General features: G+C 35.8%; 1 protein-coding gene across 1 annotated transcript in view; it reads left to right on the plus strand.

The window, feature by feature from the left end:
- Nucleotides 1-1,221: 1,221 nt before the first annotated feature.
- The window catches only part of rasa2 (RAS p21 protein activator 2), a 28,370-nt gene continuing 12,865 nt past the window's right edge, over nucleotides 1,222-16,726 (plus strand). The window contains exons 1-6 of the mRNA XM_044118647.1: nucleotides 1,222-1,703; nucleotides 4,276-4,399; nucleotides 8,701-8,804; nucleotides 8,892-8,986; nucleotides 11,807-11,883; nucleotides 15,727-15,810. Coding sequence (XP_043974582.1) covers nucleotides 1,646-1,703; nucleotides 4,276-4,399; nucleotides 8,701-8,804; nucleotides 8,892-8,986; nucleotides 11,807-11,883; nucleotides 15,727-15,810 — 542 coding nt within the window. The 5' untranslated portion in view covers nucleotides 1,222-1,645. The remainder of the gene's footprint in view (nucleotides 1,704-4,275; nucleotides 4,400-8,700; nucleotides 8,805-8,891; nucleotides 8,987-11,806; nucleotides 11,884-15,726; nucleotides 15,811-16,726) is intronic.

Here is a 16,726-nt window from a genome sequence, read left to right on the forward strand (position 1 = left end):
ATTCATATAACCGTAAGAAAACAGAAGGTATTTTCAAATAAATCATCCTAAAAGTATGAGTCTACATATCACCCATTGTATTAAGTACATCTCGTTGGTGATTGGATGGAAATGATCAGCAGCAATCCTCAGGTTTAATTTATTTGGCACAATTAAAGTGCAGCGCAACAAAATTAAAAAGAAAATGATCATGAAAGTAATAATATATAAATCCTCCACCGAAACAGTATGGAAAATATAAAATAAAAACCCACAATACAATCTTTCATCAGTGTATCATAAATTTATAAAATATAATAATGTAGAAAAATAAGAACATAAAAACAGATCTCTAAAGTATTATTGGGAATTTAAAGAAAATATGTAGCCTAATCATGAAAAAAGTGACAATAACAACTCTAAGTACAGTTTTAAATAATCTTTAAACTCTTAAACCAAAGGCTTGCTCAATGAGTATTTTCTATTTTTCTGATCATTATCAGTAAATATGAGATGGTTAGAAATGAAAATTCCAGCAGTTTCTAAGATACTCTTACCAGTTCAGCCCGTCTGGCACCATCTTAGATACAACACTGATGATCACTATTTTCATCTCTCTTCTAATGCTCAGTTTGAATTTAAGTCGTCCACACCAGACTATAGACCTGCATAGGATATTGATTTGCTGCCATTTGTGTTAACAAGCACAGAAACAGGTGTACCTAATAAAATATTAAAAATCCCCTATGCAATGAAAATCAAATAGGAAAAAATGGAAAAGCATGTAACTTTCTTTGGTTATTTACTACTAATTTTGGAAATGAATAATAGTATTAGTTCAGCTTTTTGTTATTTTGTTTTTACATATCTTAACACAACACAAGTAACCACTGAAAGCACCACTCCTGTTGCAATCGGACGCTAGCAGAGCATTTTATTTGTTGCAGTTTGAAAAAAAGCCTTTCGTTTTGTTTTTTAAATACTAAAAATAAATGTTTAAAAGCTTTACACTTGCACACAGGAACTAGAACAATAACAAAAAGTGAAGATGTGTTTAAAGTTAGCAGGTGGGTTTCATTGTTTGAAATATATATTTCTTTTTACAAAAAGTCTCTCAAATCTAATTTCTAATGTTTTGAAAATGTGCTACGCTTTTTTCTTGTGTAATTTAATCAATTTTAGTCACCTTGTGGTGTCTTTCCGCCTCCCTCCCTCATCCTTTCAGTAATCTGTTTATGGGCGGTTGTCAACTCATTCATAACCAGTGACACATTTACACGGCACGCTCTCAAGAGGTTCACTTGAGCAGTGGTATGGTATCCGCGATTAGTTAGTTAGCCCCACAAGTCCAAGTCTGCGTTTTCCGAAAGCGTTATTGCACAACGAGCCACAGCGCTCAGATACCTTCACTCCCTCTCAAAAGGACTCAGCTGCACATTGCAGTAGAAAGTCACACCGACTTCCGGGGAAGTGTTATATTTTGCCAAATGTTTTTTTAGACCCCAGTGTTTTTTTTTTTCTTTTCTTTTCTTTTCTTTTTTCTAAGGGGGTTGACGTGACGCCGCGGTGGGACTGGCTTTCCTCCACTCTGCTTGCATTCATAAACGGATATGATAGAACAGCACTGAATGCACCGGAGCAGCGGCAACAACACTCAGCGCTGACCATGGCGGAAGAGGACGACACTAGGATTCGGATTTTACAGAGTCTGCGGGGTAAAATATGTAAGTATGTCTCTCGACCGGGTGGCCGATGCGTCTCGCTCCGGCTTGAGCGTTGGGGGGAGTCGGTAGAGGAGCTGAGCAGCCGAAGCAGGCAACGAAGAGGGGCGCGGCGTGCTCTCAGCAGCCGCCAGTGTGAAGGCAGAGACGGGCACTCTGCCTGCTGCCTGCTGGTGCTTAACGTCAAGTTAACGTAGCATGCTAGCTGAAGCTACTAGCTTGTTGTAAATGATCAAATTCACTGGACACAGGAACCACTATTAGGTCATTTAAATAATTCAGAACAGAACGTTTTATTGACGAAATGAGCCCATTTTGAGAAGAAGAGGTGCCTTGTGAGCCCAGTTGACGTTGGTGACAAAGTGCTGCTAGCTAATATGTACCACTTCACTGCATCGTCTGTAAGCTAACCCATTCAGCTTTAACGTTACCCTGTGCAGGTGTACAATAACGTATTGTGATCCCCATCAATTTATGACCCAACTATTGTCTGACATTCAGCTCTATTCCCATGCCTTTCCTTCTTTATTAATTTTTCCCCTTATTTTTACCTTTGTGTGTGTCATCTTGTCATCATACAGTACAACCCTCTGTCTTTAATGCTGCGCTTTATTATTTTGACATGATCACACGTATTGTTTGGGGATAATATAAATAGAAATTAATGCTACAATACATATATATTAATGAAAAAATCATTAAAAGGCACAGAATTCGATGATGGATTGAGATTTATATGCAACTGCTGCAATTTCTGCTAACTACGTTTGAATGGATTTGCAGAATTTCCTGTTATTTACTCTGTTATCTGGGGATATTAAAGTTGAAGGGTTTAAATTGGACTTCACCATTATTTAGCATAATTTAAGCATAAACAAAATACTTATGTTTACAGTAGATTTGGTAAGAATATGTCATTAAAGTACAGCAAAAGGTCATGTTAAAAAAAATAACTCACTAAACTCATGAATAAACTTAGGCAGGTCGATTCCCTCTCATGTCATTGTGTGTATGAATGCTTTTTTTTTTTTTGTATCTAAATAGTTTATTTTTCTTTACTGCTAACGTTTTGGAGCCTACACATTTTGAGATTCATGTGAGATACTGGTTTTTAATGTTGCAATTGTTTTGTTGTTTTTTTTCCTGCTGATTTGATAGCCCTCATCAAAAAATCTGATTATATACAAATTTCCATTAGCTGTTTTATATCAGTGTTTACGATTATTTATTATAATTAAGTCAAAAGCTCAGCGCCATCAGTAAATAAAAGAAATCATAGTTTAAACTACGTTTTGAAGACATTTTGCTTTATAAGTAAATGTCCTTATATGGTCGGAGTAGACCCCTCAGAATTGAGGTGAAAGGTAAAGAGGTGCAAGCGTCTAATGCATAGGCCTACAATAGAAAGGCAAATGTTAGTTTCACTACTATGAATTAATGAGAAAACACTAAGCAGAACAAAATTGAGGAACTATCATGGCATGTAACTCACTGCTGTCTTGCGAAACTCCATTCTTCCTCGTTCACATTTGGTCCTTTTTCCTTTAAGCATGTATACATCAATGGAGATGGTACTCTATGAAGATGGGTGCTTATTCATTTTCACACTTAAGTAGATAAAGAGACCTGTTATACCATAGTTTCCTTTCTGCCCCTCAGATCAGAGATTTCAGTTTGTGAAAATATTGTCACAGAAAGCAGATGACTGCAGAGTTTTTGCGCCACTCTGCTTCTTGCGTAGCTATGTGCATAGTTACTTTTCGCCCTCTGGGACATCCTGATATAAGCACATTGACCCGATTTTACTCACTATTCCTAAGTTTAGCCTTGTTCTGTTATTATTAGTCTGCTAAAAGCTGATCTCATCTGTGGCTTTTCTTAACACGGGCTACACCTGGACTTAGGATACCTTTTCAAAGCCAGAGGACTAATTTAGAGTCTCACTACCTTTTAATCCTGCTGTCTAAATCTGTCATGTCTCACAACAGGAGTGTTCTGACAGCACAAATTCAGCTTGTCCGGCACTGGTTCTGTGTATTTATGTGTTGCTTCCAACCCCGAGGCATTTAATCTGCGTCTGTCTGCAAAGTTTGGAAGTGGTGCGTGTTACAAAGGTGTTTGTCATTTGTGAATCAGCGCTGTTCTGTCGCCATTGGTTATGCTGAGGAAGTCAATGTTTCGTGTTTTTAACCACATATGAGCGTCGAGTCTACTTCAGCTACATCCGCTCTGCAGTTTGCCCCAACGTTTGCCAAGGGCTCCTGGCCCCAAATGAACATGAGGATGTTGAACATCAAAGTAGCGTTTTTAAAGTGGTATAGTTGTGAAGAGAGGGATTCAGATAAAAATCAACCGCCTCTTTTTTTTTTTTTTTTTTTGTCAATGTCAGAACATATTCTTTGTACCTTTTATTTAGAAAGGGCTAGAATCAAATCTTTATTTTGTCTTGCTTCAGGATCACCACTAATCCACCGCAATAAGAAAATCTTGCTGAAAGTTCTCAGATGGTCTCAGACATGTTGTTTCTGTTTCCCATTGCTTGGATGATAAAGGTTCTCTCCCGTTTGTTTTGCAGGTGAAGCCAAGAACCTAGGTCCAGTTTCAGGTCCAAATCGACTAAAGGATCTCTGTACATTTTGCACCATAAGCTTGGACCAGGAGGAAGTGTTTCGCACCAAAGTGTTTGACAAAAGCATCACGTAAGCACAATTGCAGACAAAAATCAAAAATGTAAAACGTGATGTAATTAGTTTAATTTTAAAACAAAAAGCTAGCAATTATTTCTACTGGTTATGTTGAACCCTGGGACAGGCTGGCATTTTTTGCAAAGAGAGCCATACTGAACTACTAAGATTGTCTTGAAAGAGCAATCTTGGCTCTTAGCTTACAAAAGCCGATCATAATATTGCATCTTTTTGTTTATCATTCAGGTATTTCTAATAACATGTGTCTAACGAGCTGATTTTAGCAGTTTAATTAGTTCAGCTGCCTGCTCTGGGAGCCAGCCTGCATTTAGCTGCTTAACAGCTTTGCCGCTTATAGTTTGCAGTCTGTAGCTTTAAAATGTTGTTGACATACTTTTCTTTAGTTTCCTCTCCGTGACTGTGTAGCTTTTTATGACCTGAACATCTTTCTTGTTAAAGAGAAAGTGTAGTAGCCTCCTCTCAGTGAGTAGCAACATTTAGAGGAGGTGGGATTTTGCAATCCATACGCCTGAGAAAAAATCTTCTCTTGCGTTGGCATTTTGTATTTACTCTCAATTAAAGATGTTAAGTTGTAGAAACAGGATAAGAAAACATTGGAGCAGTTTTTAAATTTAAGCTTATTAAAATCTCTCTACTTTATCCCTCTAACTGGCTCAGGCCTAGAAAACATACACACAAAAAAATATATTAGCCTTTGCTGACTTTAATAAATGCTAATTATTTATCATGTATTGGGTAATTGCAGTAATTGGGAGTTGTGCAGGTGTGTTTTTTGTATGTATTTTTATTGTGATGATTTGCACAGAATTTATGCTTTCTTGAGGTTTTTTCACTTTATTCATATGTTTTATGATCTTGTTCCATCTATTTGCTAATAACTGCTGAAAGTACAGAATCATAACACACTAATTAAAACTCTCGCAAATTTAAATTAAACAATTGTGTGCCACAGTAAGTAAGTGTGGATAATTTTGAAACATGACAATGTAAAAGTGTTTTGCAATATGTGAGACACACCCACCGTGGGGTCACTGAAAGTGAAACACCAACACATTGCTCTTTACAGCCCATTTATCAGAAGTGATGCTGGCTAAAAGATCCAAACATCTACTTGTTTGTACTGAGGCAAAAGATCTGAGTCCAGGGTGTTTGTGTCATTTTCTCCTGAAGAGTAATTCTCTGAAATGAAATGAGTTGTGAATCATTTGTAAGGTTGAAACTGCTTAGTGTAAACACTAGTTAATTAAGGTATCATGTCTTTACAGCTAGATATCAGTTGTTTTGTTCTTGTAGATTAGGTGATATTTTTATGTTTTGTGGTGGTTGTACTAATATATATATATATATATAATTTTTGGGGGGGTTTAAAAAAGAGGGGATGATTGTGTGTGTGTTTTTTCACCATTGAATCAGTTTTGTTTTTGATAGAATAATGTTTTTGGTAAACTGTAAATTTCTTAAAATTAAATATTAAAATATCCATTGGTGCTACAATATCAGGCTGAGTAAAAATACATATAACAAAACAAAGGCATAAAAAAATTCCTCTAAATCTTAAAAATATTTGTTGTACCTACTTTATTTTTTTTCTTAAATAACCATACACGGGCTACTAGTCAAGTTCAGAAAATCGAAAAGGTCTTAAAAAAATTGTTTTTGTTTCTTTTAAATCAGGTGTTCTTTTCTTTTTTTCTTTTTTTTTTTAGCCCGTTTGTATGCTTGAGAAGTAGTTTTATTTATTTAGATTGACATAATCTTATCCAATAATCACAAGAAGTTCAGTGAAAGGTGTGGAAAACTGTGATGAGGTGTGAATTAAGACTTCCTTAATTCACACATCATTTCATTAAGGTTTTCTTAAATCATCGTGCATCACTGTATCAACATTAGCCCATCTTTCATGGTATTTCACAACACTCTTTTCTCCACACATTTTTATTTTTTTTTATTGGTCCTGTTTTGGTACCGTTCAGAATGATTTTACCGTCTCTGAGGAAGTACGTCCTCCCACGCTCTTCTCTGTTCTCTGTCCTTCTCTCTGTGACACACTCTTCTACCCTAGCTACTGTTCAGCAGAATTAGATAATCAACCGTGTTTTGGCCTTATCTTCTTGAATTTTGCTCGACTCATTTCAGTTTTATGTGCTCCTTGTGTCTGATCCAAAGGTTATCTGGAAGCTTGAGAATGAGCTAATCCTGAGGATAAAGTAGGCATGTTTAAACAGCCACCAACGGAGGCCTGTAGGTAGAGTTTTTACATTGTTTAGAGACCAGGATGACAACAGAGGAAAATGCAGTTTAGTGGGTGTATTTTTGAGTGTGTGCAGAGCGGGAAGGGGGTGGGTCACAGGTGCATATTTCTGTGTGATATTTGAGGAGGATGCGTGGGTGTACGCTGGATGCGCCGGCCAAGCCTGCTGTCGAAGTGTCAAGCAAGATATTTCTCTCTGTGCAACATGTTTAAATTGTGAAGGAAAATCATGAAGAGCACCTATGAGCTACATTTTTCTATACCTATCCTTATTTTTTTTAAACCTGAGTATATTTCTCTTTATGAGAAGGAAATTTGAAGTAAGTTTAGGTATCCATAAATACTAGTCGGTAGGATATTTAATTTCATTTTTTTGGACAAAACTGTTTTTTAATTGCAGTCATTTAAATTTTTTTTTGGACACCTTTTGCCAGTCATTTCTGAACAAAGCAGAGATGATCTTTACCCACCTGCTACGAGGAAAAAAAAGTGGATTTTGTGTTTTGTTAATGTTTGTTTTTCTTTCTCACTTCCCAGCATTTTTCTTTGTAATAGATTAAATTTATTAGTTCATTGTTTTAACTTCAAATAAAGTAAAGTTTTCTTTACTTCATTTTATAAAAGAGCAACTATAAAAGCGCAATGAGCATCTTTAGTATGAAATACTCTACATTAACACACAGGATCAAAGTGCTATATAGAAAGCATAAACATTAAAATTATGCTGTCTGTCATTTATGTCTGTGAAATTATAAATTTTATATGTTAGTTTTAGTTTTTACACCAGAACACCACTAAAACAACTTGAGATACCAAAATACTTTAAAAACACACACAACCAGACATGCAGTAAACTGCTAAAATAACAAAACTAAAATAAACAAACCTCTAAAATGGTAAGAAGACAAAGATGGATAAAGACAGAAGTTTTAAGAATTGCAAGAAGTTGATACAAAAACTTTTTTTTTTTTTTTTTTTTGGAAAGTTCTTTTTTTAAATAATTCTAGTTTCTGTGATTTAAACAGGTTTGCAGTTGGATAAATCATAACTAATCCGTAAATAAATAAAATTATTAGCTTTAAAGAAAAAACAAAAACTAACCCGGCACACACTTAACTAAGAGAACATGTCTCACGACTTTTTAAAGATATTTTAATGTTTTGATCTTAATCTGGTGAATGTCTATGAACTAATTCTGTAAATATGATCAATAATGTTCAAGTACTGAAATCAAGTGAGTAAACTTCATGTTTTCTACATGAAGAAATACATAATTTTGCAATGGGTTTTTTTCTTTGTATTTTCTATAATTTCCTTCCTATTAGCTTGTTTTAATCTTTTTAATTTTTCTATGTTTAAGGAGTGCTTTTACACAAATTATTAGGAATTTTTAATGCAAAATATTTATGCACTATTAACCTCAAGGCAGAGAAAAGGTGCTTAAAGGTTTTTTTAGTCACATTTAAATCCATGATCTGAAGAGCATTTCCTACATCCCTGATGAGTCATAAGGGCACCCTGTGATGTCCACCGTCTGCTCACACTTTTCAGTTTTCCACATTAACAGACGCCATGTTCATAACTGTGATGCAACATTTCTGTGACTTTAAATTGTGACAGAAAATGTAATCTCAGAAATGGCATCACTGGGTAATTATTTGTTACATTCTTTTCCCTATGTGATACCAGTCATTGTGTAATTGCTGAAACATAACAGATCTGTTACAAAATGCATTTTCAGTGTAGGATTACATGAAATCACTTACATGCATCATCTACTAAAACTCTTTCTCGGTGGTTTTAGCTTACTTGGTTTCATTCATTGACTGGTCAATGTGTTTTGTCTTCTTTTAGCATCGTGTGCTCAGACCCGTACTGGACAGAAAAATGTCTGTTTGGAAAGTGGTCATAGCATGTCTGTAATAGAGGTCTAAACTTTTAAGGTTATAATGAGGTCATCGTGTAGTTTGTTCCGTCAACAAGTTGTTGTTTTTTTATTTTTCATTTATGAAAACATAATGATTCTTTCTTCCCTTGTTTACAGCCCTTTTTATGGTGAAGATTTCTTCTTTGAGATCCCGCGGCCATTTCAGTTTTTATCCTTTTATGTTTATGCCAAGGGCGTTTTCCAAAGGGACCTACCTGTTGGTAAGTCAAATTCATGATCCAGAGATGAAACTGGGCTGTCTCGAGTAGATCTGTTGTGGTTTCACATTGTGCTGTTTTATTTTCCAGGCAAAGTGTCAATCCGGAAGGATGATCTATGTAAATATAGTGGAAAGGACGATTGGTTTAACCTCCAGCCTGTAGATCCAAACACAGAAGTTCAGGTATTTTTCTTTTTCTTTGTAGATATTCTAATGTGTGTTTCTTACCAAAGTTTAGTTTTAACAAATTATGTTGAGATTTTTTAGCAGTTTTCTGTGCTTGTTGGTTGTTTGAAAATGTAAAAGGCAAAACTAGAAATTAGGGCCTGCTGGATTAATGAGTGATGGGCTGTTGATATATATTTGTTCATTGGGCATGTAGCAGCTATTGAAACTCTTAACAGTAAAAGCAACACTTTTTGAACTGGTGGCTCGTTTGTTGGGGTTGTTTGACAATATAAAGAATACTTCTATCAAATAAATAGATTTAATATATCATCAAGTTATTTCTTTTCCCTTTTTTTTAAAAAAGAGATCTTTTCTATAAAGAAAATGTCCTTGGAACATTGAAATATCATTTTCTAGGCACATGTCTTTTAGATGTAAATCAGATATGCAATAGTTGTACTGCTGTAATATGACTGTGAACAAAGTAAAGTAAATACAATTATCAGTAAATATAAAAAAAATCATCATTTATACAATGTCAGAAACAATACCTGTTGAAAATGTTTAATCCTTTCTTACAAAAGGGTTCTTTCATGTCACTGTACATATGAACAGTGACAAACAATAAGTTCAAATTCAAAGTTGGTATTTTTGAAAACAACAATAAATTTGTGCACAATAATGACAAGGCAAAATTTTCATATCCCAACATCCCTATTTACATTACTGTAAGCATCCGCAGGAAGTAACAAAGATGTGACATTTAAAGCTGAAACACTGCGACAGTAAAAAAAAAAAAAAGCTGTAAAACATTTAGTGCCACCTGACAGAGTTCAAGAAGTTGATCATATGCTAGTTATTGGCAGCAATGTTAATATCAAATGCCAATATTGGCCCAAATTTACATATTGGTGCATCCCTAGTTCTGGTTTTACAGCGCAGCTTTGGTTTAAGCAGATAAGTAGGACTGTAAATATACATCAATCTCATGAGACTGGCTGATGGAAATTGCTGTTTTCACAGGGAAGAAATTAGATTTTGGAAGTATTTGAGAGGAAATTAAGAGTCCCAAATTTTTTGTATTTTTCCTAATAGAATAAATGTTTTGCGAATCACATCACATTACATTGTTCAAACCTGACAGAGATAAGTCTTTTAGGTTTTGAGCTAGAGATGACGAATCCAGTCCAGGGTCATTAACAAATGTGAAATAGCCTTTTGGTTTTACAGCAGCTTTAACTGAAGTGTCATTATCAGCCAATGGTTAGGCAGTCGGGATTCTTTCACAAAGTTTATGAATCATTAATATCTTGTCTTCCTCTGTCAACATTTTTATTTTTGCCAAGTCCCCAGAATCTTGCTAGACGAACATAATATGCTAACACAACAGCAGAGCTCAATAAATTCTTCCTTCAAAATAAGAGCCTTGAATAATATTATTCGGTCTTAAAGCAGCCCCCTTCATACCCAGGGTTTTTTGCAGGACTCCTTCAAATTAAATAAAGTTCAGAGCAGCTGGATTCCACTTTTGACAAGAAGTATTCTAATGGTTTAATTTATCAATATTTTTGTTGCAACTATATTGTTAAGTTATAAACTTATCATCAGTGTGCAAAACCTTTCTCCAGTTATCCCAATTTATTTCTTGATCTGTACAGTCTTTCACTCCAGTTTTTGGGATACTAGGTTGGTTTCTTGCTTGAAATAATTCTCTGAAATCCCAGAGCAAAGAACTATTTCTGCACAGATTATACAGCTGCTACGGTTGAACAGGTTTTGTGTCATCTTAAGAAATATTCATGTATCTCTAACAATTTGGTCGCACACCAACAGATCTTACACATTTTGCATTAACACTAGCCTCTTTGAAGCTCTTATTTGGGTTAAAAAAAAAAAAAAAAAAAAGGTACCCGGCAACCAGTACTTCTGGTAACCCATCTGTAGCACCTGAGCATCCGGTAACTTTGCTATGTGAAAATGCATGCTAACCAAACCCATAGTTTTGTGGTGTGTTGTTGGAAGTAAAAGTATGCCCTTAATACTAATCCTCTGCTGTTTTTACTGTAGCTACTGTGTTGACTCTAGCTGCCATTAGCCCACGCCGGTCTATTCTGGGGATGTACTGCAATACTGATTCACTCACAAGTAGACACTTTCCACAGCAAAGTTACATCAGTGAGAAATGGAGGTGTTGATGCAATGCTGTTCTGGTTTTGGTTTCTAGCCAAACCAGAACAGCTTTGCATGTAGCCTGTAAACCTGCTGGTCAGAAAAAAAAGGAAAAACTGTAATCTTTTCAAACACTATAAATTTCATAATCATATTCAGTACTTGAAATGAAATAATTTAGCGACTCTTTCAGCTTATTTGATCTTTTTTTTTTTTTTTTAGAGCAGTTATCTTGGCTTAAAGGCCTATCTTGTATCTTGCATCTGAAAGAAGTACTTGCCTTGTCAGCCAAGTGCTGAATTGCAGAGACAAGAGTCCAAGTGTGTGGGCGTCTTGTTTAGCTCTTTCTATCTCTCTGACACTTCCGAAGGCGAGACCTGCAGCCTTCACCACATCCGACCCTGTAAAGATCTTTTTGAGTGATGGCACATCTATTATGGTTTTTGTTGCACATTTTACCCCAATTTCTCAAACGTAAAAAACCAATTTGCCACATGGCAACACAGAGCAGTTTAACATAATGGGTGTAATTCAGTGCAAACAACATGTACAGCATATGTGTGTATGTCTTGCTGTGACCTTGTTTTTATCGTGTTTCCATGTCAACCTAAGATTTCATGCATAAATATTAAGTTTGATTGAATACAACTCGCGTTTCTTCAACAGGGTAAAGTTCACCTGGAGATGCGACTGAATGAAGTGATCACAGATCACGGCTCCACTGGTCAACACTTACTTGTCAAGTGAGTCCCAACTTTTCCTCGATGCTACTAATGGTATTCAGATAAAAATAAACCAAAAAAAAAAACAAAAAACACGTTTGTCTCATGAGCTGTTAAATTTTGCAAGTTATTCAAGCTAAGGCTGAATTTTTAAATTTCCTTTAGCACTGAATTAATTTGTGCCACTAGCTGAGAATCGCAGCACAGCAGCAAATTCATCTGCTCGCTTTGCATTAGGAAGTTTTACTAGAACTGATTTTTAGTCTAAAGCAAAAATATGGAATGTATGTTTTAAAAGGTTTCAAAAAAGACTGATATTATAAAAAAGGGGCAAAATTTTGGAAACCACAGGAAATTTGATTTCTCGGGTGGTTTTTATTAATCAAGGTCTCAGAAACTAAGTAGGTTATCTGCGCTCTAGTTTAAAATTCAGTATTAAGAGAGTCCTTGAAACTCGCGCTGCTTCGGCGTGTTCGAAGTAGTTTTCAAAAACTTTAATTTAAAGTGATCAGCACCACAGTAGGAAAAGATTATAAAAGTTATTTGTATCGCATGGAGTTTCTCAGACTCAGACCTGTGTGTCTGCTTTTGCAAAATTTCTAACTAATAATGAAATGCTGCTGACATGTAATAAATTTGTATCATAAATAGTATTTACATCCCTTGACCTTTTTATATATTACCATTCTACAAGCTTCAGTGGCTTATTTGGGGATTTTATACAATTAACATTTAATACTGTAAGCTGTTAAGAAAATTATGCACAAGTTTTACCTATTTTTTTTTTCCATTTATTTAAACATTTATTTCAAGCTGCATTTGTATTCAGACTCTGAGTCAATACTTGGTGGATCCACTTGTGACTGTATTTGCAGCTTGAAATCATTGGGTGTACGTCTTAAGATTTGCACATCTGGAGGCTGAAAAATTTGCCTACTCTTTGCAAAATAGTTTAAGTCAAATCTTGTCTTAGTCTTTTATTGAACTCTTGACTTTGACTGGACCATTCTAACATACAAATATGCTTTCATATGAGACATTTCAGGTCCACTTAGGTAGATTTAATGTGTTTGAAGAAAGCATTCCCACAGAATGAAGCTACCACCACCATGTATTGTTGTTGTGGATAGTGTGTTGTAGGTGTTATGCCAGGTTTAGTTTTCCATCACACATAGTATTTGGTATGTAGACCAACAAGTTAGATTTTTCGTCCCATTTATCAGTGTACCTTATTCCACATGCCCCTTTTTTTGTTCTGCAGAATCCCTCCACCAGTGGCAATCCACATACTGAAGTTCGGACTTTCAGTGCTTTCTTCTCTAAAGGCTAAATTTGTGAACTGCACTGCAGTTTTTGTGAGCCTGATTTAAGCTTCTCTTAAGCGTTCTTACCGAGCTGTCTGCTGTTTCTTGGTATCATGATGCTGTTTGTTCAGCAATGTTCTCAACTAAAATACACATCTCAGGCCTTCACAGATCAGATGGATTTCTACTTTGATAAAAATCACAAGAACACCATTCACTACTGGCGTGACGTTTGATGAAAGTTGGTTTCACAAGATCTTATTTCGAGTGGTTAAGGGGAGGAATACAAATGGACATTTTTCAGATTCTGGCAAAAGAATTTTATGAACTATTTCAATTTCTCACTTTCATTGACATGAAATTCCAAAAGAATACGCTGAAGTTTATGCTTGTAACATGGAGATGTTTCAAGTTTTCAAAGATCTTTTAGCAAAGATAAAACTTACTAGAAGGTACACACTAAAAATACAAAGACCTTTTCTCTTGTGCACTGCTGTGGCTGCATGTAGTCAAATTATTTCAGTCAAGAAAACTATAACTTGCGCACTGTCTGTGCCACATGCAAATCGCAGTTGTCTGTTTTTATAGGTCAGAGGCTTGTGAGGAAAGCGCTTGTAAAAAATAAAAAAAAGTTGACCTGATAAGAGTATATCATTTACCGTTCTTGGTGGCTTGTCTCATATTTGATGTGTGTCAGCATGTATGGGTTAGCCGTACTTCCATTTTGCATCAGTTTGTCGTCGCAGAGATCAGCTTATTTCTAGGCACGTAACATGATGGGAGGATAGCAAAAAGAGGAAAGAAAACGCCTCACTGATTGGTTAGGTCAAGCACATCAAGAACTCGCATAGATGTGCAGATGTCACGGATGTTTGCTGTTTACGTATGTTGCAGCCCCACTCCCCCATTCATACTTAAGAGCTCTGTAATGAGGAGGAAGTGATGGCATCTGAACAGGAAGTCTGTGCTTTTCACACTGCAACCACTGTGGCTTTTTTTTTTTTTTTTTCTCAGCCGTCATTCACCGTGTCACTCAGATTGTTTGCTTAAACTGTCACACAGCTCACTGTCAGCTCTCACCATTGACGCATATGCTCTGAGCAAAGCGCGCTTCTGGTGTCCTACATCCGCTTAATCAGACATTATGCCGATATAGAGATCTGAGCAGTTCAGGTGCACACCTCCAGCCTTCCTGTTCCTCCGCAAGGTGATCGGTTACGACATGCAAGGGGGGCTGAAGGGAATATCGTCATGACACCCTGGAAGATCACAGACAAACATCCTGACATTCAGCTGCTTTACCCGTCCCTCTGGCCTCACTTAGGGATGGGCTGAATTCATTCTTACTCTCTGGTGGCCCCTGCTTAGCAGCCACATCCTGTTTAGGGTGCCGACAGTGTCTGTTTGTTGTCACCTGAAACACTTGTGAAAAAAAAAGCAATGGTCCCTGTGTGACTACAGCCGAACATGAGGGCAAAGCACTCCTTGTAATTGAAGGCTGCAAAAAAAAAAAAAAAAACCCAAAAAACACGGGCATGTTTTAGGTTTATTGATCTATTTTGTACCACGTGTATTAATACTGTACACTGATGAGGCGACCAAAATGCGTCAGCTTTAGGTGTGAATGACGAATATTTTGACGTAATGTGGTTACCTTTCTTTTTTTTTCTTTTTTTTGTCATTCATTAGTTTACTATACACATTTATTGTTATGCAGAATTTAAGTTAAGCCCAGTTTCTGTCAAAGTAGAAAATAATTTAATTTTCAGAACTAACTTTATTGGCCAAGATTGTGTGCGCAAATAAGGAGCAACTTCAGTCTCAAGTGCTCACTGTATTTTTGTTCAAACCTGAAATGATTCTTGATGTGTGAAAAGCAAACGCCAGTTGCCATTTAAATGTATAGTTAACCTAAATAATTTTCATTCTCCTTGCAGATTTAGGCTAAAAGTAGCCCTTGTGTTTTTACCAACATGTTTTTTTTTGGCTGGAGGTAATATTAATATTTTAGCCAGAGTCCTGACTTGAATCTGTTGATGAAGCTAAAGGTTAGGGAGATGACTTGGAGGTCTTCCAACCTCAAAGACTAGGAGCTCATTAAGATATTTTTTTTTTTTATAATGTCATGACATGACATGTAGTGTTGTGATTGCGATGACGCCAATGAAGGTTTTTGCTTAGACTTTTTTCAGAGTTATAATTTGGAATTTTAAGTCCTACTCCTTTTCACATAGTTTTATCTATTGAGCGGTGCCATCTAATTTATTTTTTTTTATTACAAACATACTTTTTAGCTGAATCTAAGATTTAAACTGGCCTAAATATGTTGGGTGTATAAACAATTTCAGCCTTAAGTGTATAATATTTATGTTGTATAGCATGTTAGTGCAGTTCTTTTTCTGTTGTTAAAAATCAAGGTCTTCTGAAACATTAGTTTCGATAAACAGATGTTTATTGAAACTAATGTTTCAATAAACATTGTACATGAAGCAGAGTGTCCTAAAGATGTTTTGCTCACAAATACATGTTTGTCTCTCCATTTGTTTTTAAACTGCTGCAGAATAATTGAGTGCAAAGAACTGCCTTTGATCAGCGGCCAGAACTGTGACCCATACGCCACCGTGTCTCTTGTTGGACCTGCCAGGTAACTCTGCTAATGCCACACACAGATAAGGCAACTAAGCTGTTCCCACCACATTTAGACAGGATTTACATTTCTTAAAGAAGCATCTTTTTTTAATTTAAGATGGGGTGGATATTATCTAATACAATGTAAAACCTCTGATTTATTAGCTTTGGACAAATCTACTTATTTTATGTTTTATTTTTTGTGTTTTTGCATAGTTTGCCGTGTAATAACAACCTTATATTTTGCAGTGTCTTAGTTGTCAATCATTCTTTTTGCTAAATAATTAGCTTGAACTCTTAAAAATTGGATATTGTTGTCCCAAATAAACATGGCTGCAAGATATGCATCAATTTAAAGACAGTGTTGTATATACCACAACACCTGACAAAGTTAGCTAGCTGTGCTTGACCTATGTCTCTGCTGTAAATACAGGTTGTCCTCATTGTTTGGCAAATACTTTACTATTGCACTGTATAAGAACTGCAGAACCGATTTTTATTTTCCCCAGCAGTTGAGCTCCTTGTTTAAATATAGTTTTAACTGTTCACATAAAGTTACAGGGGTTGGTAGATACCTTGATTTTTGAGATCATGCAGCAAGCAGAAACCAATGCCTGATGGCGGCTATTTTTTTTCCTGCACTGATTTTAAACAGAAAAAAAATCACAAATACAGTTGCAGGAAAACGGAGAACATTTGTAAGGTTCTAATGGCACAGTCTGTGCAGCAAGTAAAGAATAGTTTAGTTTTATGTTTATCTAAATCAGTGTAAGGTTTAGCATTCTATCAACTAAAATTACTGTCAGTGTGAGCATTGAGATCAATTTGATGATACCCAACTCTGCAAATATATGTATTGTACAGTGTGAGAAAGCATGAGCTTTAAATGAAATATCAAGCTAAATCTTGTGTCTAAGGGTAATGTATATTTA

The sequence above is a fragment of the Gambusia affinis genome, linkage group LG06, assembly GCF_019740435.1.
Source record: "Gambusia affinis linkage group LG06, SWU_Gaff_1.0, whole genome shotgun sequence".
NCBI classification, from domain to species: domain Eukaryota; kingdom Metazoa; phylum Chordata; class Actinopteri; order Cyprinodontiformes; family Poeciliidae; genus Gambusia; species Gambusia affinis.